Genomic DNA, 25820 nt, shown 5'->3' on the forward strand with positions numbered 1-25820 from the left:
TGAGGCTGGAGAAGTGGCTCAGCATTTAAGAGCACTTCCTGCTCTTCTAGTGGGGCCAAGTTCTCCTGTCTATGAATCCCTTTCTTTGATAGGTGCAGAATAGAAGTCCTTTGTTATCTCTTCTTCAGAAATTAGCTTCAGCTCGGATGCCTGCAGGTCTGTTTAACGTTAATCTTAGAAGTGAAACGAATGTTGTAATCTGTTATCTCTATCTCCTCTTCTTCTAAGGCTTCAGCATAGATCACCCCTACAGATCTAAAATGGATGGCAGCCTGAAGAAACGCTTCCACACTTGGGATGGAATGAGAGGGCTCAAGTTCTGACTCGATGAAAAGTTAGAACTTTTGAGACTTCCTAAAAAGGGGAAATAAGACGACGGTCGTTTTTGAGTTAGGTGCCAAGAGGAGAGTAGGTTTGCAGCCTGTGAGGTGACTCCCGGACTTAGAGCAAGTCACACACAAATATCTGGGAAATGGTGGTAAATAAGCGTGACAGCGTTGAGATACAGGTTTCTGGAATAACTGACAGGTTTTGAACGCAGTCAATACTTAAGTTATTTCTATGCTTCATTTAAGCGCCTTCATAACTTGCGCAATGGCGTCACCTGGACTATAAACCCCACCCAATTCAATTCTGCGCCTGCGCAGCGCGCGTGCGTACTTCCCCAGCTGCCGCCGCGCCCTTCTCTGGGCGTCGAGATTCCCTGTTTTTGCGGCCCCGCCCAGGCGGCTGCCCGTGACCTGCCTGGGCGCGGGGAACGGGAAGTCGGAAAGGCTAAGAGGAGTCCAGCTCGTCATGGGGCTGTTTGGAAAAACCCAGGAGAAGCCTCCCAAAGAGCTGGTAAGGGCGAGCGACCGGGGAGCCTGCGCGCTGGGCAACGGAGCTGGGGACGGGCCCGCCGCGCTCCCAGGCTGGCCCCTATTTCCGGGGCCTTCCACTCGGTCGAGGGGGCCGAGGGAAGAGTTTGGGAGCGGGCTGTGAGGAAGAGCGCGCACTCGCCGCTCGGCACCCGCCAAGTGTGGGAAGGACCAGTGTCGGAGCGCCTCGGCCTCGCCCCTTCGGCGCTGAGGCGCGACGCAACCGGGCCCTGAGAAACCACTCCCCCTGTGCGCGGTGGTACGGGCTGCCCGGAACCTTTCTCACGCGTAGGCCCCGCCCCCACGCCGTTCTGCGGACCACCCGGAGGACCTGCCCCAGGCCGGAAGGTTTTATGCGTTGAACCCGGGCAGGAACCCCTGAAGGTCCAGGCAACCGTAGCGCCGCCTTTGCTCACCTCTATGTGCAGGAAGCCCGACTTCTGTTTACTTCAGAGGCGCAGTAGTTCTACCAGGACCCTACCCATAAGAATGTTATCGAAAATAGTTCTGGACCTGCTGTGAACTCTTAGATCTGCCTATAAATTGAGTTACTCTGGGAACCAAGAATCAGCCTATGTTTGAGCCCTAATTTCTTGGCTCTGTCACCTCGAGAAACTTGTTCGAGCATTCTTAACTGCCAAATAGTGCTACTGCAGTAATTGACCATTAAAAGTTGTAAAGTTTGGGCTACTGGTGATAGTGAAGGTGCCTTGTTACTCAAAACACAGAGCAACAGCAATAGCAGCACCCGAGCATATTAGACTTGGGGGTGCCATTACAGACCTACTGAATCAGATTTTGAATTCTGACTATCCCCAGTGGTTAGTATGTGCCCTGATGTTTGAGAAGCATAGTTTCTACAGCACTCAAACTTGTCCCTCAGATGCTTGAGTAGGTGACTTTACCTGTTCTGTTACAGAAGTATAGCTGTCGAGCCCGTCTCACTCATCAACTCTTCATGTTCTATTTGTTAGATGGTTACTCTACTGGAAGAGAAATTGACATCGAGTTCTTCATTTATCATTTAAAATAACGAAAGTGTTATATTAGTAATGTACATACCAGGCATAAATTGAAATAGTCATGTGACTGTTTCTTTAGACTCTATCTCAATTTATGGGTGACAAAGATAAATATACACTCTAGTAATTTGTATAGCACACTTTAGTAATTTGTATACTCAAGAGGAGAGTATACAAATACCTCAAACTAGGCATCTACATAATGTTCTAAAGTGAAAACGAGTGCTTATCTAACTTAAGCTCCACAAATTCAATTTTATACTGCTGAGAAAAATGTCACAGGTGAGTGCTCTCAATAAAAGGTTTTAAGAGGTACAGTGGGGGCATGCTCAAAGTTCAGCTACTTGGGTGACTGGGGAAGGAATATTCCTGAAGGCAAGAGTTTGAGGCCAGACTGGGCAGTTATTCAGAAAACAAAGATTTTAGGGAAAGGTTTGGGTGTTGTAGAGTTTCTGAGATATTACCATGTATTTATGTATTTATTTATTTGGGACAGGGTTTCTCTGTAGCTTTGAAAGCTGTCCTGGAACTCGATCAGGCTGGCCTCTAACTCACAGAGATTCACCTGTCGCTGCCTTCTGGGATTAAAGGCATGCACTAGCACTGCCCAGTGAATTTATTTTTTAAATTTAATTCCCTCATTAAAAAAATAACATTGTAAAAGAACAGATCTTGGAATTGACTGGTCTTCATTCTGCATGGTCTGTGTCTTGTGCTTAGCCTTTTCTTCTGTGTCATTTTCCATGAAATGGAAGTTGGATGTAAACTTGACGAGATCCAAGTTAAACAATTTTAGCAAGAATGCCTCCCAAGGAATCTGTGAACTAGATCATGTTAAAAAATAAGTTCTGGAGTTCGAGGCCAGCCTGGTCTCCACAGAGTGAGTGCCAGGATAGGCTCCAAAGCTACACAGAGAAACCCTGTCTCGAAAAACCAAAATAAATAAATAAGTTCTGGGTGGAAATGAAAGAGACCACCACTTTAGCAAAGGCAAACCTCATTTTTGATCCAGAAGGTGTGCTCAGGAGATTGAACCTACAGAGACAAGAAGTGCTCCTTTTGGTTTTATTCCAACTCAGGTGGTGACTGTGTCTTTTCCACACTGGCTGGGGTCTGACTTCACAATCTTACTCAGTTGGCTAGACTGGAAAGAATTGTCTCACATGAAATGAAGAAGGGGAAAGGGTCACTGCTCCATCTAATTCCTGGAATACGGCAGGTGGCCTTTGTGTAAACAAGATTTTACCTGGTGTATGGGGGATTGAAACATATGTATAAAATACTTGCAAGGTGGGGAAGATTAAAAGATTTGAATTCCTTGTTGTAAACACAAGTTTTATTAATACATGATAGAAAGACTCATTATTTATACCATATTACACCATAAGGCATATGATGAAGAGTCTCATTTTGTTTGTTTGTAGACAGGGTCTTGCTGTGTGTGCTGGATGGTTTTTATCAGCTTCACACAAACCTAGACATATCTGGGTGGAGGAAATTGCAATTGGGGAATTGCCTGTAGATAAGTCTGTGTGGTATTGTCTTGATTAATGATGGATGTGGGAGGGCCTAGCTCTCTGGGCTATACCACCCCTAGGCAGGTAGTCCTGGATGGTCCTCCATGGCCTCTGTTTAAAGTTCCTGCCTCCAGGTTCCTTACTTTTACAGCTGTAAGTTGAAATATACCCTTTCCTCCCCAAGTTGCTTTGGTCATAATGTTTATGACAGCAATATAAACCAAACTAAGACACCATGTAACCCAGGCTGGTGATCCTTCTAAATGCTGATATTACAGGTGTGTACCACTATGCTTGACTGTTACTAACTTTGGTCACCTGCTTCAGGTCATGTCAGCTAGATAATCTGTCACAGTTTTCCTTTTGTGGGAGGCCATTTACTTGAATTGGATCCATTAGAGTCTACCAAACCAGTATAATTTAATCATGGTTGTAAGAAATGCTGCAGCCAAGTAATTAGCACAGTGGTAACCAGGTGACTAGTTACCGAAGCTGTAGTACTTGCCTTGCTTTCTGGTTCTCTTCCATTTTCTCTAAATGCCATCTTATCATATTATTGGTTGGATTTCTCAGACCTTGCTCTGATTTGTGACTAGGTTTTGTTTTGCTTTGCTCTAATAAACTCAATTTGATTGGTGTAATGTGAGGGGTGCTACCTTGGTGTTAAGTGGATTGCCTATGCAGTCTCATTAACTCCTCCTCTTAAATGCCTTTGCAGAAATTTGTGCCTCTTTTCTGAATCAACTGGCTTTGAATGGTTTTCTGATTGATGGTTTCCTTTCTGATTCTATCATTCCTTCCTTAGTTTTTATCTGACAGTCTTCAATAAAGATGCTCCCTTCTCTTGTTTGTTAGGCTCATTTGGTTACCTGGACATACACTGTGCTAAAAAGGCAAGAGAAGTAAGTGCCCAATTGCTTTTTCTTTAATCACTGATATTTAGAATAAGGGCTTGGCATAATGGTTTCCAGAGATTCGACATACTTTTTCTCTCCAGTGCCATTTAGTCTAGTAGATTTTAATATGTTTCGTATGTCACAGTCACTTTTCACCATTATTTTGTATGATGCTGAAATACAAATTTGGTAGGTGGTGCTACACAGTTCCTGTCTCCTTTTAACATAATCGTAATGGTATTTGAATACTTTCTTGCTTTCTATTATAATACGTGTCTTGGTGTGATCTGTATGTTCCCATCCTGGAACCTGAAATTTGCCATTTCTCTTATAATGGCAGTGCTGTTCAGCATAGAGTTCTAAATGGGATGTGTTCTGGGATATTTGTACACTGTGTGAAGATGTATTGCTGAGGGCCAGGTGTTGGTGGCGCACACCTTTAATCCCAGTACTCGGGAGGCAGAGGCAGGCGGATCTCTGTGAGTTCAAGGCCAGCCTGTTCTACAGAGAGGAGTTCCAGGACAGGCTCCAAAACAATACAGAGAAACCCTGTCTTGAAAAACCAAAGGAAAAAAAAGTATTGCTGTGATTAGTGTAATAAAAAGCTGAACAGTCAATAGCTAGGCAAGAGGTATAGGTGGGTTTTCTGGGCAGAGACTGACAGAGAGAGGGAGGGAGGGAGGAAGGGAGGGAGGGAGGGGGAGAGAGGAGAGAGAGAGAGAGAGAGGAGAGAGAGAGAGAGAGAGAGAGAGAGAGAGAGAAACTAGGAGGAGAAATCTAGGTGTATGGTGAAGCCAGTGAGACTCTGATGAAGTCGGACGAATGGTACAGAGCAGAGGTAACTGAGCCACGTGGCAGAATGTAGATTAATAGAAATAGGTTAATTTGAGTTATAAGAGCTACTTGGCCAGCCTAAGCTAATGGCCAAGGTTTTATAATTAATAAATAGTCTCCATGTAGTTATTTGCAGGCTGGTGGTCCAAGAAAGTCTGATGAGAAGCTTGCTACAGGGATGTTTCCATCAAATCCTCCCTTCAAAGCTTAGGGAAACCTGTGGAAGAGGTTTTAGAAGGAATGTGGGAGGCAGAGGGAATGGAGGGCACCAGGATATCAGGGTCCTCTAAATCAACTGAGCAAAGCTCATGTGAACTCACAGAGAGTGAAGCAGCAAGCACAAGCCCTGCATGGGCCTGCATCAGGTCCTTGGCATGTGTGCATACACACACACACACACACACACACACACACACACACACACACACACACACACACTTTAATTTTAGTAGTTTTATGGGGACTCCTGAGTGTGTGAGCAAGTGGATCTCTGATTCTTGTGCCTTCTCTTAGGGCTCTCTTTTTCCTTCTGTTGGTTTGTCTTGTCCATCAACTTTGATGTGAAGGCTTTTGTTTTATCTTACTATATTTTATTTTGTTATATTCTGTTGTTATCTCTTAGAAGCCCATTCTTTTCTAATGAGAGACAGAAAGGGAGTGGATCCAGATGGGAGAGGAGGTGGAGAGGACTAGGAAGAGTAGATGGAGAGGAAATTGTAATTAGGATATATTGTATTGGGGGGAAATCTTATTTTTAATAAAAAGAAGAAAATAAAACAAAGTCATATTGAAACTGCATACATGTTTATACAAACACATATACATATATTTTTGTTCAGTTCATATTCCTCATGTGGTAGCTTTCAATCATCCCTAATTCTGGGTCCAGGGGACCTGATGGCCTCTTCTGAACTCCTTGGTAACCAGGCATACCTGTAGTATACAAACATGTAGGCAAAACATCCATACACAAAAATATATCTATTTTTTTTCAAAAGTTAAATGGTTTTTGTTTGTTTTTGTATAGTTATAAATATATTTCCATTTGTGGTACTTTTCTTTAATTTACAGTCTTAGCAAAATAAAAATGTCAGCCCTTATCCCTTCTGATTATTGCTTGTGTCTTTTTTAAAACTTAATTTTAAAGATTTATTTTTAAGTTAGGGGTCTGTGTGATTGTAGGTGTGTACATGTGAGTCAGATGCCTGACGCATTGGGTCTCCTAGAGCTGGGAATCCCAGGGTCCTTTCTATTAGACCAACTCTCCAGCCCCATTTCTTGGATCTTAAGGAATCTTTCTCTAGCTTGACATCATGAATGTGTTTTCCTCCTTCTGTAGAGCTGAGGCTTGAAGAGAGGGCTTCATGGTGTGTAATAGGCAAGCCTTCTACCACTGAGCTGCATCTCCAGCCTTCTAATTATGTCTGGTAACATAATAACAATTTTTCATTTCATATTTGTGTTTTATTTTTTAATTATTTTTTTAATATTTTGTTTTATGTATATGTATATGAGGGCTCTGTCTGCATGAATGTCTGCAGGTCAGAACAGGGCATCGGATTCTATTGTAGATGGTTGTGATCTCACAGCCATGTGTTGCTGGGAATTGAACTCAGGTCCTCAGGAAGAGCAGCCATTGCTCTTAACCACTGAGCCATCCATCTCTCCAGCCCTCATATTTGTGTTTTCAATCCACCAGGAATTAACTTCAGGGATTGATGGAACAGGAATTTGGACAATTGGTTTTTGTGTGCCATTTGTCTCAACACTGGTTGTAGGTGATGTTTTCTTATTGGTTTCAGTTTCTTTCACCTACTTTGTGTGTCTGGCATATAATAGACTCAGTGAATGAGTTTGAATAAAGCACTTATATTGATGGTCTGAAACTTAGTGTAGGTTCCTTATGGTTTTCACAGCACAGTTTAACTTACTAATTGATTTTTAAAGTGTATTGCTGCATTCCTTATGTTCTCTTTCACTCATTTAAATAACTTTGATTTGTTAGTAAAATACTGTTGAAACTATGTAAATATTTGTTGAATTTCTTTTTATTTGTTTTGAATTCTTTCTACTGTATCTTTACAGTCATGAGTCATGTTTGACACATTTTATTGAGCTCCTGGTCTTGGACTGTATTTCTTTCTTCTTCTTTTTTTTTTTAAACATAATTTGTTTTTATTCTATTTGCATCGATATTTTGCCTGCATGTATGTCTGGGTGAGGGTGTCAGATCTTGGAGTTACAGACAGTTGTGAACTGCCATGTGGGTGCTGGGAATTGAACACGGGAGCCATGTCTCCAGCCCCTGGACTGTTTTTCTTTCTTCCTTTCTTCCTTTCTTCCTTTCTTCCTTCCTTTCTTCCTTCCTTCCTTCCTTTCTTTCTTTCTTCCTTTCTTTTTAATTTTATTTTTTATTTTTTTGTACTTAATTATTTTTAGTTCAAATTAGGAACAAGCTTGCTTCACATGTCAATCCCTTCTCCCTCCCTTCCCCTTCCCCCTCCCCCCACCTACCTCTCACCCCATCTACCCTCCACTCCCCAGGCAGGGTAGGGCCCTCGACAGGGGCTCCCCCAAAGTCCACCACATTATCCTGGGCCCAGCCTAGGCCCTCCCCCATGTGTCCACGCCAAGAGTGCATCCCTTCACATGGGATGGGCTCTCAAAGTCCCTATTACACCAGGGAAGAATACTAATCTACTACCAGGGCCCCCCTAGAGTGCAGAGGCCTCCACATTGACATCCATGTTCTGATTCAGTCCTGTACTGGCCTCCCAGACAGCAGTCTGGGGTCCATGTGCTCCCCCTTGTACAGGCCAGCTAATTCTGTGGGTTTCACCATGCTGGTACCGACCCCTTTGATCTTCATTCTTCCCTCTCTGCAACTACGTTCCAGAGTTCAATTCAGTGTATATCTGTGGATGTCTGCCTCTGCTTCCATCAGCCACTAGATGAGGGCTCTAGGATGGCATAAAAAATAGTCATCAGTCTCATTATAGGGGAAGGGAATTTAGGTTATACTCTCCACCATTGCCTAGATTGTCAGCTTGTGTCATCCATGTAGATCTCTGGAAATCTCCCTAGTGGCAGATCTCTCCTCCGACCTATAATGGCTCTCTCTGATATGGTATCTCTCATCCTGTTCTCCTCTATTCTTCCCCCAACTCAACATTTCTGGTCCTCCATTTCCTCCTCTCCCCTCCTCTTCTCCTCCTCTCATTCTGGCAGTTCCCTGTCCCCTACCCTCATGCTCCCAATTAGCTCATGAGATCCTGCCCCTTCCCATTCTCTGGGGTTCATGCATTTTTCTCTTAGAGTCCGTCTTGTTTCCTAGTTTCTTTGGTGAAGAGGATTGTAGGCTGGTGATTCTTTGCTCTACGTCTAAAATTCATATATGAGTGAGTATATGCCATGTTTGTGTTTTTGTGACTGGGTTACCTCACTCAGGATGGTTTCTTCTAGTTCCATCCATTTGCCTGTGATTTTCAAGATTCCGTTGCTTTTTTCTGCTGAGTAGTACTCCATTGTATAAATGTACCACATTTTCTCTATCAGTTCTTTAGTTGAGGGACATCTAGGTTGCTTCTAGGTTCTGGCTATTACAAACAATGCTGCTATGGACATGGCTGAATATATGTCCTTGTTGTATGAATGTGCATTATTTGGGTATATGCCCAAGAAAGGAATTGCTGGATCGTGAGGTAGACTGATTCCCATTTTCTGAGCAACCGCCATACTGATTTCCAAAGTTATCTTACAAGTTTGCACTCCCACCAGCAATGGAGGAGTGTTACTTTTTCTTCACATCCTCTCCAGCATAGATTGTCATTGGTGTTTTTGATTTTAGCCATTCTGGCCCGGTGTAATATGGTATCTCAGAGTTGTTTTGAGTTGCATTTTTCTGATGGCCAAGGATTTTGAGCACTTTCTTAAGTGTCTTTAGCCATTTCAGATTCCTCTGTTGAGAATTCTCTATTATATAGTTCTGCACTCCACTTTTTAGTTTCACTGTTTGGTGTTTTGGTGGCTAGCTTCTTGATTTCCTTGTATATTTTGGAAATCAGCCTTCTGTCAGATGTGGGGTTGGTGAAGATCTTTTCCCATTCTGTGGACTATCATTTTTTCTTACTAACTGTGTCCTTTGCCTTACAGAAGCTTTTCAGTTTCAGGAGGTCCCATTTATTCATTGCAGATCTCAATGTCTGTGCTACTGGTGTAATGTTCAGGAAGCGGTCTCCTGTGCCAATTAGATCAAGGGTATCTCCCACTTTCTCTTCTAGAAGATTCAGTGTGGCTGGATTTATGTTGAGATCTTTGATCCATTTGCACTTAAGTTTTGTGCATGGTGACAGATATGGATCTATCTGCAATCTTCTGCATGTCCGAATCCAGTTGTGCCAGCACCATTTGTTGAAGATGCTTTCTTTCTTCCATTGTATAGATTTAGCATCTTTGTCAAAAATAAGGTGTTCATAGGTGTGTGGGTTAATATCAGGGTTTTCAATTTGATTCCATTGGTCTATCTGTCTATTTTTGTGCCAATACCAAGCTGTTTTCAGAACTATGGCTCTATAATAGAACTTAAGTCAGGGATGGTGATGCCTCCAGAAGATCCTTTATTGTGCAGAGTTGTTTTGGCTATCCTGGGTTTTTTGTTTTTCCATATAAAGTTGAGTATTGTTCTTTCAAGGTCTGTGAAGAACTGTGTTGGGATTTTGATGGGGATTGCGTTGAATCTGTAGATTACTTTTGGCAAGATTGCCATTTTTACTATGTTGATTCTACCTATCCAAGAGCATGGGAGATCTTTCCATTTTCTGGTATCTTCTTTAATTTCTTTCTTTAAAGTCTCAAAGTTCTTACTGTACAGGTCTTTCACTTTTTTGGGAAGTGTTATCCCAAGATATTTTATGTTGCTTATGGATATTGTGAAAGGTGATGTTTCTCTGATTTCTTTCTCATTGGATTTATCATCTGTATATAGTAGGGCTACTGATTTTTTTGGGTTAATTCTGTATCCTGCTACCTTGCTGAAGGTGTTTATTAGCTGTAGAGTTCCCTGGTAGAGTTTTTCCAGTCACTTATGTAGACGATCATATCATCTGCAAATAGTGAAAATTGGAATTCTTCCTTTCCAATTTGTGTTCCTTTGATCTCCTTTTCTTGTCTTATTACTCTATCTAGGACTTCAAGCATAATGTTGAAGAGATATGGAGAGAGTGGACAGCCTTGTCTTGTTCCTGATTTTAGAGGAATCGCTTTGAGTTTCTCTCCATTTAGTTTGATGTTGGCTGTTGGTTTGGTGTATATTGCTTTTATCATGTTTAGATATGTTCCTGCTATGCCTGTTCTCTCCAAGATCTTTATCATGAAGGGATATTGGATTTTGTCAAAGGCCTTTTCAGCATCTAGTGAGATGATCATGTAGTTTTTCTTTTTCAGTTTGTTTATATGGTGGATTAATTGATGGATTTCCGTATGTTGAACCAACCTTGCATCCCTGGGATGAAGCCTACTTGATCACGGTGGATGATTTTTCTGATGTGTTCTTGGATTCGATTCACCAATATTTTATTGAGTATTTTCGCATAGATGTTCATGAGGAATATTGGTCTGTAGTTCTCTTTTTTAGTTGTATCTTTGTGTGGCTTGGGTATCAAAGTGATTGTAGCCTCGTAAAAAGAGTTTGGCAATGTCCCTTCTGCTTCTATTGTGTGGAACAATTTGAGGAGTANCAGAAAATTGTCCATTTCCTTTAGATTTTCGAATTTTGTGGAGTACAGGTTTTCAAAGTATGACCTGATGATTCTCTGGATTTCCTCTGCATCCGTTGTTATGTCCCCCTTTTCGTTTCTGATTTTGTTAATTAGCTTGCTTGCTCTCTGCCTTTTGGTTAGTTCAGATAGAGGTTTGTCTATCTTGTTGATCTTCTCAAAGAACCAACTCTTTGTTTCATTGATTCTTTGTAATGTTTTCCTAGTTTCTATTTCATTTATTTCAGCCCTCAGTTTGATTATTTCCTGGTGTCTACTCCTCTGTTGTGAGTTTACTTCTTTTTGTTCTAAAGCTTTCAGTTGTTCTGTCAATTCTCTAGTGTGACTATTCTCAAGTTTCTTCATGCGGGCACTTAGTGCTATGAATTTTCCTCTTAGCACTGCTTTCAGAGTGTCCCATAAGTTTAGGTATGTTGTGTTTCCATTCTCATTAAATTCTAGGAAGACTTTAATTTTCACTGTTTATTTCTTCCTTGACCCAGGAATGGTGCAACTAGGTGTTATTCAATTTCCATGAGTTTGTGGGTTTTCTGCAATTTGTATTGCTGTTTAATTCTAATCTTAAAGCGTGGTGGTCTGATAAGATACAGGGGGTTATTTCAATTTTTTTGTATCTGTGGAGGTTTGCTATGTTGCCAAGTATGTGGTCAATTTTAGAGAAGGTTCCATGTGGCGCTGAGAAGGTATATTCTTTTGTTTTTGGGTGGAATGTTCTATAGATGTCTGTTAATCCCAATTGGGTCATAACTTCTGTTACATCCTTTGTTTCTTTGTTATGTTTCTGTCTGGTCCTCCTGAAGAGTGGTGAAAGAGGGGTCTTGAAGTCTCCTACTATAAGTGTGTGAGGTTTTATGTGTGGTTTGAGCTTTAGTAATGTTTCTTTTACAAATGTGGGTGCCTTCATATTTGGGGCATAGATGTTTAGGACTGAGACTTCATCTTGATGGACTTTTCCTGTGATGAGTATGAAATGCCCTTCTTCATCTCTTTTGACTGATTTTAGTTTAAAGTCTAATTTGTTAGATACTAGGATTGCTACACCAGCTTGTTTCTTGGGTCCATTTGGTTGGAAAATCTTTTCCCAACCCTTTACTCTGAGGTAACGAAGTTGAGGTGTGTTTCTTGTATACAGCAGAAGGTTCGATTCTGTCTTTGTATCCATCCTGTTACCCTGTATCTTTTTATAGACAGGTTAAGACCATTGGCATTGAGGAATATTAATGTCCATTGATTGTTGGTTCTTGTTTGTTTTGGATTTGTTGTTGTTGGTGTCATTGTGTATGGATTTCGCCCTCCTGTTTCTTTTCCTGTTTGGTAAAGTTGGATTATCTATTACCTATGTTTTTGTGAGTGTAGTTATCTTCATTGGGTTGGAGTTTTCCCTCAAGGACTTTCTGTAGTGCTGGATTTGTGGATGTGTATTGTTTAAATCTGGTTTTGTCATGGAATATCTTGTTTTCTCCATCTGTAGTGATTGAAAGCTGTGCTGGGTACAGTAGTCTGGGTTGGCATCCATGTTCCCTTAATGTTTGTAGGACATCTGCTCATGACCTTCTGGCTTTCAAAGTTTCCATTGAGAAGTCAGGTGTGATTCTGATAGGTCTGCCTTTATATGTTACTTGACCTTTTTCCTTTGCTGCTCTTAATATTTTCTCTTTATTCTGTACGTTTGGTGTTTTGATTATTATGTGGTGAGGGGAGTTCTTTTTGTGGTCCAGTCTATTTGGTGTTCTATAAGCTTCTTGAACTTTCATAGGCATATCCTTCTGTAGGTTGGGGAAGTTTTCTTCTATGATTCTGTTGAATATGTTTTCTGTACCTTTGACCTGTATTTCTTCACCTTCTTCTATACCTATTATTCTTAGATTCGGCCTTTTCACGGTGTCCCATATTTCCTGGATATTTTGTGTTAGAGATTTGTTGGACTTGAGATTTTCCTTGGTCGATGACTGTATAGCCTCTAGCGAGTCTTTAACAACTGAGATTCTTTCTTCCATCTCTTGTATTCTATTGGTTATACTCACATCCTTACATCCTGATCATTTATCCAGCCTTTGCATTTCCCGAATCCCCTCATTCTGTGTTTTCTTTATTGTTTCTATTTCAGCTTTCATGCCTTGAACTGTTTCCAGTGCTTCCTTCACTTGTTTGGTTGTTTTTTTCTTTAGATTCTTTAAGAGAATTACTTATTTCTTGAATTTTTTGTTTGTTTTTTTTTTCTTCTATTTCTTTAAGAGATTTTCTTGTTTCCTCTTTAAGGGTCTTGAACATCTTTATGAAGTAGATTTTTAGGTCTGTCTCTTCTTCCTCTGTGTTGTGCTTTTAGATCTTGCTGGTGTGGAGTCCCTAGATTCTGGTGGTGTCATATTGGTTTTTCTGTTGAGTGTGTTCTTATTCTGCCTTCTTCCCATCTCTTCCAGTGGGTGCAGGTGGGGTCTCTCTATCTCCTCTTGTCACCCGGTGGTGTGTGTGGGCCAAGACTTCATTGTCTGCAGATATGGATGGTCTTGCCTCTCCTGGTAGTCTCCTCACTCAGCAGAGTTTGGGGCGGCAGAGGTGGAAGGGAGAGTGAGATATTTCTAGACTCTTGGAGGTCCTTCCTGCCTGGGCGGGTCCACTCTATGCAGGCGGGACCACTCTTTGCAGCCTAAAGGCCCAGAGAGATCCTGGGGTGATGGGTGCCTTGGAGAGGAGTAGGGCTCAGGAGAGCTGGAGGGGGAAGGAAGAGTCTGGACTGTATTTCTTAACCCTAAAAAATATTAGAATCATCTGGATATGTGTAAAATGCTAAGTGTCATCTGGGCTGCCTCAGTCCAGTTTAATTGGCATTTTTCTATTTGTAAATAAGCATAGCCAAAGGTGACAGAAAACCCAGATGGCCATCAGTAGATGAAGAGAGAAACAAAGTTGTGGTGTGTACATATAATGGAATGAAAGTGAGACTTAAAAAGATTGACATATTCATGTGTGCCACAACATGGGTAAACCTTGAAAACAAGCTATGAAAGGAAAGATCTGGAACCAGAGGTCATACATTGTATGAATATTTTTATCTGAAATATTCAGAATAACCAGTTCTATAAAGACAGAAAGCAAATTATTGGTTGCCAAGGAATTGCTAATGGGGAGATAAGGGGTTACTTAAGGGTCATACTGTGTTTCATGTAGGGAGCCGTTCCTGCATTCTCGATGTCCCTCGCGCTATGTTCTCGCCGGCAAGAATCACGCAGGACACTCGGATCCTTCTGCAGGAAAGCTTTAATGCATCTTGAGAGTGGGAGAGCATAAGCTTACCAGAGCGGAGACCCCGGCCCAAGAATCCCGTTCCTTAATAAAGGCTGGCCTCGGCCGCCTGGGACGTGTTACCCTTTGAATGGCTTCAGCTCCTCAGGCCAAATGAGCCACGGGATAGGCAGAGATCAAAGGAATGGAAATTACCCAGCGCCTGCGAAATAATTTACATTTGGTGCCTGCAGGCACCATCATTGTAATGGAGAATGCAGGAACGGCTCCCTACATATCCCCCTTTTTTTATTAATTAATGATAAGGCTTTATATTTTTACAAGCAAATAGGTCACCCATATGTTGAGGGATAGAGGCAGAGGTTGTACCTTCCCAAATCAAACAATAAGACTGTGTACGAGAGTCGCGACTAGGCTGTTAGCTTGACCCGAAGCGCTCTCGACCTGTCCTCTGCCGTTTTTCTGGGAAAGGGAGGCTGGGGCAGGCAACCCTTATGCAGGACAACATGCCTCCCAGAGAAGCCTGCATACTGGGCAACTTCTCTGTGTGAAGCTCTGTTCGACATCCCTCATGGGCTGCTCAAACCAGACACTCTACCCTGTGCAATGAGCCTAGGCTCCGGGTGTGCAAGAGCTGTCTGGCCGGCGGCCTATTGCTTAAGCATAGTTAGCCAAATATCAGTGGAAGTGCTTGGGCGATAACCATTTTGCCTCTCTTAGTTTGAGCCTTGAGCTTACAGACCAGCCAGAGAAGTAACACCAATCCGCAGCAAACGGCTGCACCAAACAATCCCACCCCCACCCCTTTCTCTCCGTCAAGGACAGGAGTTAATCTGGATAACAATAGCGGCTCTCAACTCCCGGGGAGAGGGTGGAGTTCCGACTTTTGAAGGTCCGAAGGGGCTCTTCCGGTGAGTCTTTTTGGGATCCTCAGGGGATTCTCTTCATCCTGTGGAAAAACACAATAGCTCCCCTGGATCTTATGAGAATAGGATCCAGGCCTCTCCAAAGATCAGTTAAGATATCTTTCCATTTTACCATTTTCTTTGGCCTTTCAGGTTCTGAGGTGAGATGCTTGGCCCCAGTATGGCCCTGAGCATCAATGTTTATGAGGCTTTAAAGCCACAGGCATTCCAGGCCTCCAAGAAGTGTTGAATAATATGCATGGCCTTTTCCCCTATCAAAGACTGGGAAAGCCATCTGTAATTTCCTCCGCTCCTCTAATGGTAAGAAGGAGTCGGTACCAAATAATGGGGGTGTTGATGGAAGTACACCCGCTGGATTAACAGGTCTCTTAAATTTACCGGGTTGTGACCGGTTATCCCCTATTTTCTCTCTCTCCTTTTTTGTTTCTTTTTTACCTAGCTGAGCTGTTTCCTCTAAAACTTTATCTCTTGAGCTTTTAGAGTCATCAGAGCTATCAAGATTTAAAGCTTTAAACTTATTTACAGAATCATCTAACAAATTATTCACTCCCTTGTCATTAGACATCCCGGGAGGTCCTTTTTCCTTATTCGTTGTTGTTTCTCTTAACAAATTATTCACTCCCTTGTCACTAGACATCCCGGGAGGTCCTTTTTCCTTATATTTTATTGTTGGGCGTGCCCCATCTCTCACTACATTCGGTTTCTGACATGTAATTTTGGACTTCTTTAAGATTGTTACAACAGTGAGAAAGGTCAAAATAGCTCCTAGTAAAAGCACAGAAGCCTCTACATTAACCTCCCAAAATAGCAACATTCCCAAGCCAAAGTCCAGAAAAGACATACCTCTCCGAATTTACCACCCTGCAGTTCTGAATCTGCCTTGTAGCCAAGGGGTCTCCGCAGTGCCGGAGATGTTAACAAATTTCCCGGGTTTCGGCACCAGATGTCCCGCGCGCTATATGTTCTCGCCGGCAAGAATCACGCAGGACACTCGGATCCTTCTGCAGGAAAGCTTTAATGCATCTTGAGAGTGGGAGAGCATAAGCTTACCAGAGCGGAGACCCCGGCCCAAGAATCCCGTTCCTTAATAAAGGCTGGCCTCGGCCGCCTGGGACGTGTTACCCTTTGAATGGCTTCAGCTCCTCAGGCCAAATGAGCCACAGGATAGGCAGAGATCAAAGGAATGGAAATTACCCAGCGCCTGCGAAATAATTTACATTTGGTGCCTGCAGGCACCATCATTGTAATGGAGAATGCAGGAACGGCTCCCTACAGTTTCAAGGTGATGAAAACGTTTTAAGGATCGATGGCAAGTTGTGCTAAATTTTACCCATCAGTTATATACTTGAATATGATTAATTGCATATTATATGAATATCACTTAAAATGTACATAAACCTAACATGATTAATAATTTAAAAATTGCCTTGTCTTATAGTTTGGTGTGTGTGTGTGTGTGTGTCTGTATGTATGCTATGCCTGTGCATATGGCAGAAGAGGATTTCAAGTGTCCTGTTTTGTCACTTTCTGTCTGGAGACTAAACCTAAAAGCTCATTAAACCTGAAGCCCACCATTGTGGCTAGGGTGACTTGGCCAGTGAACTCCAGGGATCCACCTATATTGTCCCCCAGCATTGGGGTATAAGCACTCTTGTTCATGCCAGGCTCCTTAGTGTTGAAATATTTCTTTCAGTGGCATCATTGTAAATATTTTGCCGATTTTGGTAAGTAGCTATTAAATGTTAAGCTTGAAATTTAATAGAAATATATCTTCTAATGATAGGAAATTTTAAGTGCAGTTTAATTCATGTATCTGTGGGTGAATGTAACAGGGTTCAGTGCTCTGTTCTTCTATAGAGTTTTTAAAATAGACTTAAGTACTGTAAAACTTTTTAGTAGGTAGCTGGTAATGGAAGGACACTGAAGGATCAGAGTCACTCAGTTCTCCTGAGTCATGTGCCAAAAACATACAGTCATTTAATATAAATTTTACTTTTAATGATCCATAAGCTTGGCACCTCAGATTTTCTTTCAGTAGTTTTTGAAAAAATTGAAGAATTGGTAAACAGTTCACTTGCATGAGAATGTGCTAGTTATTAGTTACCTACACTACTGTCTCCAGTTGGCCACATTTAGTGCCTCAGAGGTTTTAACCTGATAGGAAGAAAAATAGCATATAAAAAGATGAGTTCCCAGTATACAGGCAGAGTAGTTTTTAAAATAATTATGTGTGAACCATGAAAATCTTCAGATGTCCTAAGACTATCTTTGCCCATGCACCTGTGTACCACAGAGTCTTCTGTACAGTGCTTTCCCTCCCTGCCAGCCTTTAAACAGTTTGGAGTGCCTTCTTAATGCAAATAAAACAGCTGGTTAAAAAGAAAAAAAGGGGGAGGGGGAGGCTAAAGGTCTTTCTTCAAAATTAAAAATCAAAAAATTATGTCTAAACTTAATGTAGAATTCTTTAAAATGTGCAAAATTTGCTAGAAGTGTTTGCTTTTCTGATAATTCCCTATCTAAAATTTTCCCCAGGTCAATGAGTGGTCATTGAAGATCAGAAAGGAAATGAGAGTTGTTGACAGGCAAATAAGAGGTAATTGCTATTTCTATGTTTCCTTTTCTATATTCTAATGCTATATTTCATTTTAGCCCATACATGTAAACTTATCTAAGAGAAAACTGTTGGTGCTTGTAAACAAAAGTCTTTTATGAATTTTAATTAAATTGTGCATAAGAAAACAATGCAATTTCATCATCTCTACTCTCTGCAAGTTTCAACATAACTTTAAATTGGGAACAATACATTTCTGAGTGAAAGTTACTTTTTTTAGTACTGTTTGAAATTAAGGTAAGTGTCTAAGAAATGGTAATGCTTAAACTATAGTTTTTTTTTAAGTTTTATATATTTGGACAATTTCATACATATGAGCAATGCATATATTGATTATACTCACCCCTGACCCCCTCAGTCACCTCAGGCAGTCCCTATCATCTTCTCCCACTTCATATTCATATCTATGCCACACACCCGTTGTAATCCATTAAGTCCAATTAGTACCATCTGTTGGAATGCTGACTGGCTTTGTTGGCTTGACTTTGTACAGGTCTGTGCAGGCATCCATAGCTGTAGTGAGTTTATGTGTGTGATAGCCGTGCCATGTCCAGAAGACATTTCATGGTACTCCTCCACATTGTTTCCACCCCCTTTCTGAGATGTTCCCTGAGCTTTGGATAGGATGTTGAAATAGCTGTCCCATTGAGGCCTGAACACTCCATAGTCATTTATTCTCAGCACTTTGACTAGTTTTGAGTTCCAAGCTATGAGGCCAAGGTAGAGGGAGCACCTATCTATCAACATGATCAAGTAGCAGCCCGTCAGTAGGAAGTTTCACTGTAGGGCTTAGGCATCCTAAGTCATGGGAACCAGATTTAAAGTACCAGATATGAATTTCCTCCAATGGATCAGATGTCAGATCCAACCCAAAAGCTATTGGTTACCCCACTGTTAAACTATTGACAATGTCTAGCCCAATAGGTTAGTATTGTAGTATGCAGGATTGCTGCTGGATAATAATATTGATGGCTTCCTTCCCACTCCACAGTGGCCTGTGTAGCACTTTCCATCACTTGAAGCCAACCTATAGGGAGGAAGTTTTCAGGTCAATTCCAGCTATGTCTTCTAGCCAGAATGTCATGCCTCAGACATAAGGTCTTACCATCCTAGTTCTGGCAGACAGCCAAAAAGATAGCCTGTGTTGTTTTTAGTGCCTCTGGGATCTTCCTGTTACCACAAGCAAGCCTGGCACTGAGATTTTTATTGACTAATCCATTTTTTCTGTGAGAAGTATTGCTCATCCATGCCCATTATCTAAATGCCTTAAATATTTTTGTTGTTGCATATTAAGACAAGGTTTCTCTATATAGTCCTGGCTGTCCTGGAACTCCCTCTGTATACCAGGCTGGCTTCAATCTAACGTATTTGCCTCCCTCTGCCTCCCAAGTGCTGGGATTAAAGGCTAGTGCCATGCCCTGCCTGATTAGCTTGCAAAGTAGTTTCCCTAAGAGTTTTTTTTCAGCCTTAGTTTTGGCTAATGCCCTGTACTCCTCTCTGGTCCTGCTGTATCCTTCCTTAAACCTGAATATTCCCCTGACTCTCCTTTTATAGGGGCTCTACTATCCTCTTTCTTCTTGACGGATTTTTAAAAACACTTTCATGAATAGAAAAGATTAAAACCAGGAAAATGTCTAGTTTTACAGTATCACAACTTTAAAAAAGAATTAGGGATGAGAATTCTATTCCCAGCTTCAATAATTGATTTTGATCTTACACTTCGACTTCAATTGTAAATGAAAGTTTGAACAAGGCAGCTATGAAACAACCACTTCCCACACTGGACAGATGACGATGTGTATTAAGACATGAAACAGAAATAGAACAATTCATACTCTTGATTTTCTGTCTAGGAATACTTTTTTAAATGTGGCATATGGGAAGGATTTCAGAAAGAGCATGGTGGTCTCATTGAGTTGAAGACTTGGATGTTAGGGGTGAGCAAGGCTAAAATATGTGATGCAGAGAAATAGAGAAAAGGAATATAACCAGGGAAAGAACTCCAGATATCTCCTTGGGATCTGGGTTTGGCTGAACACTGATCTGTGCTTACTTAGAGAGATATGTAGCACAAGTTCTAATAGGTTTTAATAATAAAAACCCAGAGTCAGATGTAGGGAGAAATGCTGAGAGATCAGAGAGACAAAGGAGCAAGCCATAGCCACACCTACCTCCTCAACTTCCCAGCCGAAAAGAGACTGAGCTCCTGACTCCTATTGCCTTATCACTTCTTCTCTCCACCCAGCCATATCACTTCCTGTTTGTCTGTACAGACCTCCAGAACTTTGTGGCTAACTAGTGGCTAGCACCGCCCTCTGATTTTCACGAAAGCTTTATTTGTTAAAGCACAAACAAGATATCATTATACTGATATTTGTAGAGGCTAGACAAAGAATGATTAATGGGAACAGAACAACTACCAGGGAGTTTTAAGCTGAACAATTCCCACATTTAAGAAAGGTTGTTAGCGAAGACTGTAAAGAAACTTTGTTAAAATCTGGGAATATTCAATATAGGTTGGAGAAGGGCCACATTTAGTATTAAGGTAAGAATAAATGCATCATATGAGGAAAGCTTATGAACAGGTCTTGAAGTTTATCTGCAAGTGACTTAGTTGCCAGTCAAAATAAAACTTAGTGCTTTTTAAAGGACTACAAAGTTATGACACCCAACAGTGAGGCATTTTCAGTGACAAGAATCCAGTGAAATGCCCACTGCAGGGAAGTAGAAAAACTGATCCACATGAGTAAAATAAAAAATTAAACAATAAAAATAGACCACAAAAAAGCAATTGAGGAAAAAAGGATAGTAAATATGCTACAGAATTTAAAGCAAAGCCATAAATAAAATGACCTAAATAGAAGATGTGGAAAAGAAAGTGTAACTCGTAAAGTAAAGGGAAACTTGACTAAATGCACAACAGCAAATTAGACACTATAAAAAGGGAGATCAAAGAAATTGAAGATAATAACACAAACTGTCCAAACTCCACTACCAAAAAAAAAAAAAAAAAAAAAAAAAAGACAACAAAACCAGGAGAGCTCCTGTGACCTGTGTACATAGTGAGTTCCAGAACAGCCAGGACTATGTAGAGAGACCCTGTCTCAAACAGCAACAACAAAAATAAATAAAAATGCAAAGTACCTTGTATAATGGGAGAAAATATTTGTAAGTCATATATCTCTAATAAGAGTATACAGAGAACGCCTGAAGCTCAAAACTATTCAAAAATAGGGAAAGTCTTTGAAGAGACATTTCTTCAAGAAGACTATACCAGTGAGAAACCACTCAAGATCATTAGTCATTAAGGAACTGTAAGGCAGCCACAATGAGATACTTACTACTTTGTACCTAACAGGTAACTGTTACCAAAAGCAAAAACAAAACAAAAAACAACCACCCCAAACAAAACAAAACAAACAGAAAAGGGCATGTGTTGGCAAGGATTTGGTGAAATTAGGACTCTTGTATACCATTAATAGGAACATAAAACAGTGCAACCACTTTGGAAAGTGTAGAGTAGCTCCTGAGGAAATTAAAAACAGGACTATCAGGTCTGGCATGGTAGCATACACTTTTAATCCAAGCAATTGTGATCTATGGGAGTTTGAGGTCAGTCTATGTAGAGACCCTGTGCTCCCCATCCCTCAAAGAATTATCATATGCCTCCACAATTCTTCTTTTGGGTATATTCACAAACAACTAAAGGCAGGGTCTTGAAGAGATATTTGTAAATAAATATCCCTGACAGAATTAGTCATACTAGCTGACAAGACTAAAAATAATAAGTATGTTACACAACAGAAAATAGTTACATGCTATATTGTGGATAAAGAGAACATATGTTAAGTAAAATCAGAAAAGTACCAATGTTGCTCTATTCCACATTCAAAAGGTTATGGGGATATATATATATATGTATGTATGTATGTATGTATGTATGTATGTATGCATGCATGCATGCATGCAGTTGATGACTAAAACACTGATTGACCAGTAGTGAGGCAGGTAGTATAGGCAGGGCTACAAGACAAGGAGAATTCTGGGGAGAGAACAAAAAGAAGCTGCCAGGGAGGTGCCATGTAGCCGATGAAAGAGTAACGTGCTGGAGCATTCTCTGGTAAGATAAGACCATGTGGCAATACATCATTTAATAAAAATGGGTTAATAATTAAGAGAGAGCTAGCCAATAAGAAGCCTAGCCATCGGCTAAACAGTTTGTAATCTCTGTGTTTATTTGGGGCCAAACAGCTCTGATACCAGGCAAAACAGAAACTCCGTCTACAAGGTAACTAAAAATAGTCACTTTATAAGACAGTGGAATGCTACTTGCCAGGGACTGGAAAGAGGGGAGAATGGGGAGTTAATGGATGTAGATTTTGTGTCTAAGGATGGAATGTAGTGGTGGTTGTACAGCCAGCCATATGAATGTGTTGAGAGCTGGACTCATGAGCTGAGGCTTTCTCAGAGGCCCTGATAGTACAGAAAAAGAACAGAGTTCCTTCTCAAAACTAGGAATGCACGCTTGACCCAGCCAATAATAGCCTGAGGCCCACGTGTGTAGAAAAGGAACATCTGCTGGTCCAGATCATTATTTAATTGTACAGTTGGGAATGGTTAGCATGGTAAATTGTAACTTGTATTTTACCATAGTCTTAAAATTCAAAAGCTTGTCTAAACTCTAGTTGATGCTGATACAGTGCTCTAATATGTTCAGATTTTCCCGTTATAGCAATTACTGTTTAGAGGTTGTACTCCCATACTTGTCAGAAAGCTGCATACTCATTGTGAGAATTAGCTCTGGGATGCATGTACAATGCAATCTGAAGCTCCTTAGTATAGATAGGTTCATTGTCAAACTATGTTAGTCTTGTTCAAGAAAATAATAAATACTCATACATTATTTATATCCTGTGATAATTTTCTACTTACAGATACATTTAGATTATAAAAAAAAGTTTGAGTGCTACCAAACCTGATTTGCCCTTCCTCCCTTGTGTGTTTGTTTGTTTGTATGTATGTATATGTGTGTGGGCATCCAAAGACTCCAAAAAGGGTGTCAGATTCCTTGGAGCTCAAGTTAGAGGCATTCTGAGCACCCTGCTGTGGGTCCTAGGATCTGAACTCTGGTTTCAGGATTGAGAAGCAAATACTTAACTGCAGAAACATCTCTCCAGCGTCTACCCATGGTTTTTGATGTTCTGTTCTAAATTTAGATATCCAAAGAGAAGAAGAGAAAGTAAAACGGTCTGTGAAAGATGCAGCCAAGAAGGGCCAAAAGGATGTCTGTGTGGTTCTGGCCAAGGAGATGATCAGGTCAAGGAAGGCTGTGAGCAAGCTCTATGCATCCAAAGCGCACATGAACTCTGTGCTCATGGGGATGAAGAACCAGCTTGGTAAGGCCCAGGTATCTTACATCCCCTAATAATGCTGCTGTCATTGTTACTATCTACACTGGTTTCCTTGCATAGGAAGAATAGGCTCAAGTCTGGTTTTTACTTTGTACATTGTCCTAACTATGTAATTTATAATTGTCACTATTAGTTTGTTCCTCATTTTTGCCAATGTTTTTGAAATAATGATAGACTCTACATAGACATCTTTGTTTAGAAGTCAGAATATATTAAGTGTTCAGCTGCAGTCCATATTCCACCTGACACTTAATACTCTTTGTAAGATGAACGTGTGCTTGTGAGTATTGTATTTAACATACCATGCCTCTTCTCATTGTATTTGACTAAAATGAGATTCTCAATTTGATATTGGAGGTCCCATGTGCTCTGACCTCATCTCTTCCTTGTCTTCTTTCTTCTCTCCATCCATCCGTACTGCTCTTTCTGTTCTTGGAACTGGATGGGCTTATTCTTATCTTAGAACCTTTACTTTTGGTGATCTCTCTGCAAGTACACACTGCCCCCATCTCTTGAAATGATTGGTCCTTGACCTACAGGTCTCAGTTCACATGTTAGGCATACAGTAAATCCTTTTTCTAAAGCTTCTATCAACATAGCATGACAGTGCCTTTAATTTCTTTATAATTCTCTTCCTTCCTTCCTTCCTTCCTTCCTTCCTTCCTTCCTTCCTTTCTTCCTTTCTTTCTTTTTTCTTTTTTTCCTGTGTAACAGTCCGGGCTCTCCTGAACTTACTTTGTAGACCAGGTTGTCCCCAAATCAGAGATACGCGTGCCTCTGCCTCTCAAGTGTGAGATTAAAGGCATGTATGTGCTGCCAAGCCTGGCTTAGTCTGCCTCTCTTATAACTCTTTTAAGTATTAATTTCTAATGAAATTAACTTGTTTGGTTATTTAAATTTTTTTTTAATTTTTAGAGTTCTAGGAATTGAACATAGAGCCTTGTACTTCCTAGGCAAGTGATATACCACTGAGCTATGTCTCCAGTCCTTTTTTGGTCATTTACATTTTTTGGATCACAGTATGTAGCCCTAGCTGACCTGGAACTCATATAGATCCGTTTGCTTCTGCTTCCTGAGTGCTGGAATTAAAGGCATGTGTCACATGCCCAACATTCATTTATTCTTAATGTATACATTGTGTCTTCCTATTAGAGCCAGATACCTTGTCTGTCTAACCCATGAGTATGTCTCTAGTTTAGAAAAGTGTCTGGTTGTGTAATATCTATGAAGAGCACACCCACAAGCATGTTCAAGTGCTAGTGACTGTTTCCCTATGGTATGTAGTTGTTTTTCATATATACTCTTAATATTCAATGAGTAGCAGAATCCTTTATTAGTTCACTTTTAGAGACTTTTATTATATTACTTTTTAAATATTTACTTTTTAATAATACTTTTTAAATATTTTCCTTTATGTGTATGAGTGTATTGCCTTTATGTTTGTCAGTATACCATTTGTGTGCAGTACCTGCAGAAGAGGGCATCAGATCCAGTGGAACTGGAGTATATATGATTGCTAGCTGCCATGTATGTACTGAGACTTGAACCCAGGTTCTCAAGAAGTGCAACCAGCACTCTTAACCACTGAGCCATATCTCTCCATCCCTTTTATTTCATTTTATGTTTATTCATGTATATGTCAATGCACATGCTTCTGGGTGCTAGCAAAGGCCAGAAGAGGGCATTGGATCCCCCTAGTGCTGGTTGTCAGCCAAATGGTGTAGTTGTTGGGAACTGTGATTGTGTCCTCTTCTAGAGCAGCAGATGCTCTTAATCACTGAACCATCTGTATTTATTAGTTTATTTTTTTCCAACTAGTTTTTATAACTTTTTTCCCCTTTTTCTTCCTCTCTCCCACTTCCCAGTTTTGATCTTAGAACTCCGAATCTCAGGAAGCCCCTCAGCACGTGCAGATGGCATGATGCCTCAGTCTAGATCCCTTATCTAGCATGTGTGGGTCTAAGTATTCTGTACTGACTGCTTCCAGGCGAGGCTTGCATGACTCTTCCAGGCTCAGGCACCTTCACTGCCTATTTTTATTGTAGTTACTTCTCATACACACTGGCTGCTTGTTTTTAGGCATTTATAAGATTTCTCAGTAGTACCGTATTATTCCTGTATTACTAAAGGTTGCAATCTTGAATAGCTTTGGAATCTTGATCTCTTCTTTGACTTGTTATGTCAAAACTCTTTAGGTTTATTTTGGAATGCATCATTTTGCTGAGGGGCTGGGGTTCTTATTAGTGGTGGTTATTTTTGAGACAGGGTCTTATTGTAAAGCTTAGCCTGGCCTGGAACTCATGATTTTCCTGCCTCACTCTCCAGAACTGTCTTTCTTTTGCTTCAATTCAGTATATTTGCTTCTGGTTTTCAAGTGTATTTTTGCCTATTGTGCACATAAAGTGTGTCATCTTAGAAATTCTGATACTTGGCAGCTAATAGACTCTTATACATAGAAATAGCTTATGAAACCTCTTACTTTGAATTTTGACTCAGAAAATTAGGAAATTATATTCTGCATTTGAGTCTACTTTAGGAATCTATACTTTGTTTTACTAAAATAATTTCTGAGTAGATCAAACATTAAAAATTAAAAAATAAATTCTCAAAAGCACTAGAAGAAATTATGTTTAAAATGCAAGAAGCTGAAATGGAAAAATGTCCAGCCACTTTCTCTTTTTTTGTTGTTTTATTTTATTGTTTTTTTTTTTTTTTTTTTTTTTTTTAAG

General features: G+C 40.6%; 1 protein-coding gene across 2 annotated transcripts in view; it reads left to right on the forward strand.

The window, feature by feature from the left end:
- Positions 1-670: 670 nt before the first annotated feature.
- Positions 671-25820, forward strand: part of LOC100770826 (charged multivesicular body protein 3) — a 43333-nt gene continuing 18183 nt past the window's right edge. The window contains exons 1-3 of one of the 2 annotated variants that reach the window (XM_027429530.2): positions 671-840; positions 17602-17662; positions 22897-23076. In XM_027429530.2, coding sequence (XP_027285331.1) covers positions 796-840; positions 17602-17662; positions 22897-23076 — 286 coding nt within the window. In that variant the 5' untranslated portion in view covers positions 671-795. Of the gene's footprint in view, positions 841-4275; positions 4299-17601; positions 17663-22896; positions 23077-25820 lie in introns of those variants that run through there. The other variant, XM_035448789.1, reaches the window with a different exon arrangement.

This window comes from Cricetulus griseus, chromosome 8 (genome assembly GCF_003668045.3).
Source record: "Cricetulus griseus strain 17A/GY chromosome 8, alternate assembly CriGri-PICRH-1.0, whole genome shotgun sequence".
NCBI classification, from domain to species: Eukaryota; Metazoa; Chordata; class Mammalia; order Rodentia; family Cricetidae; genus Cricetulus; species Cricetulus griseus.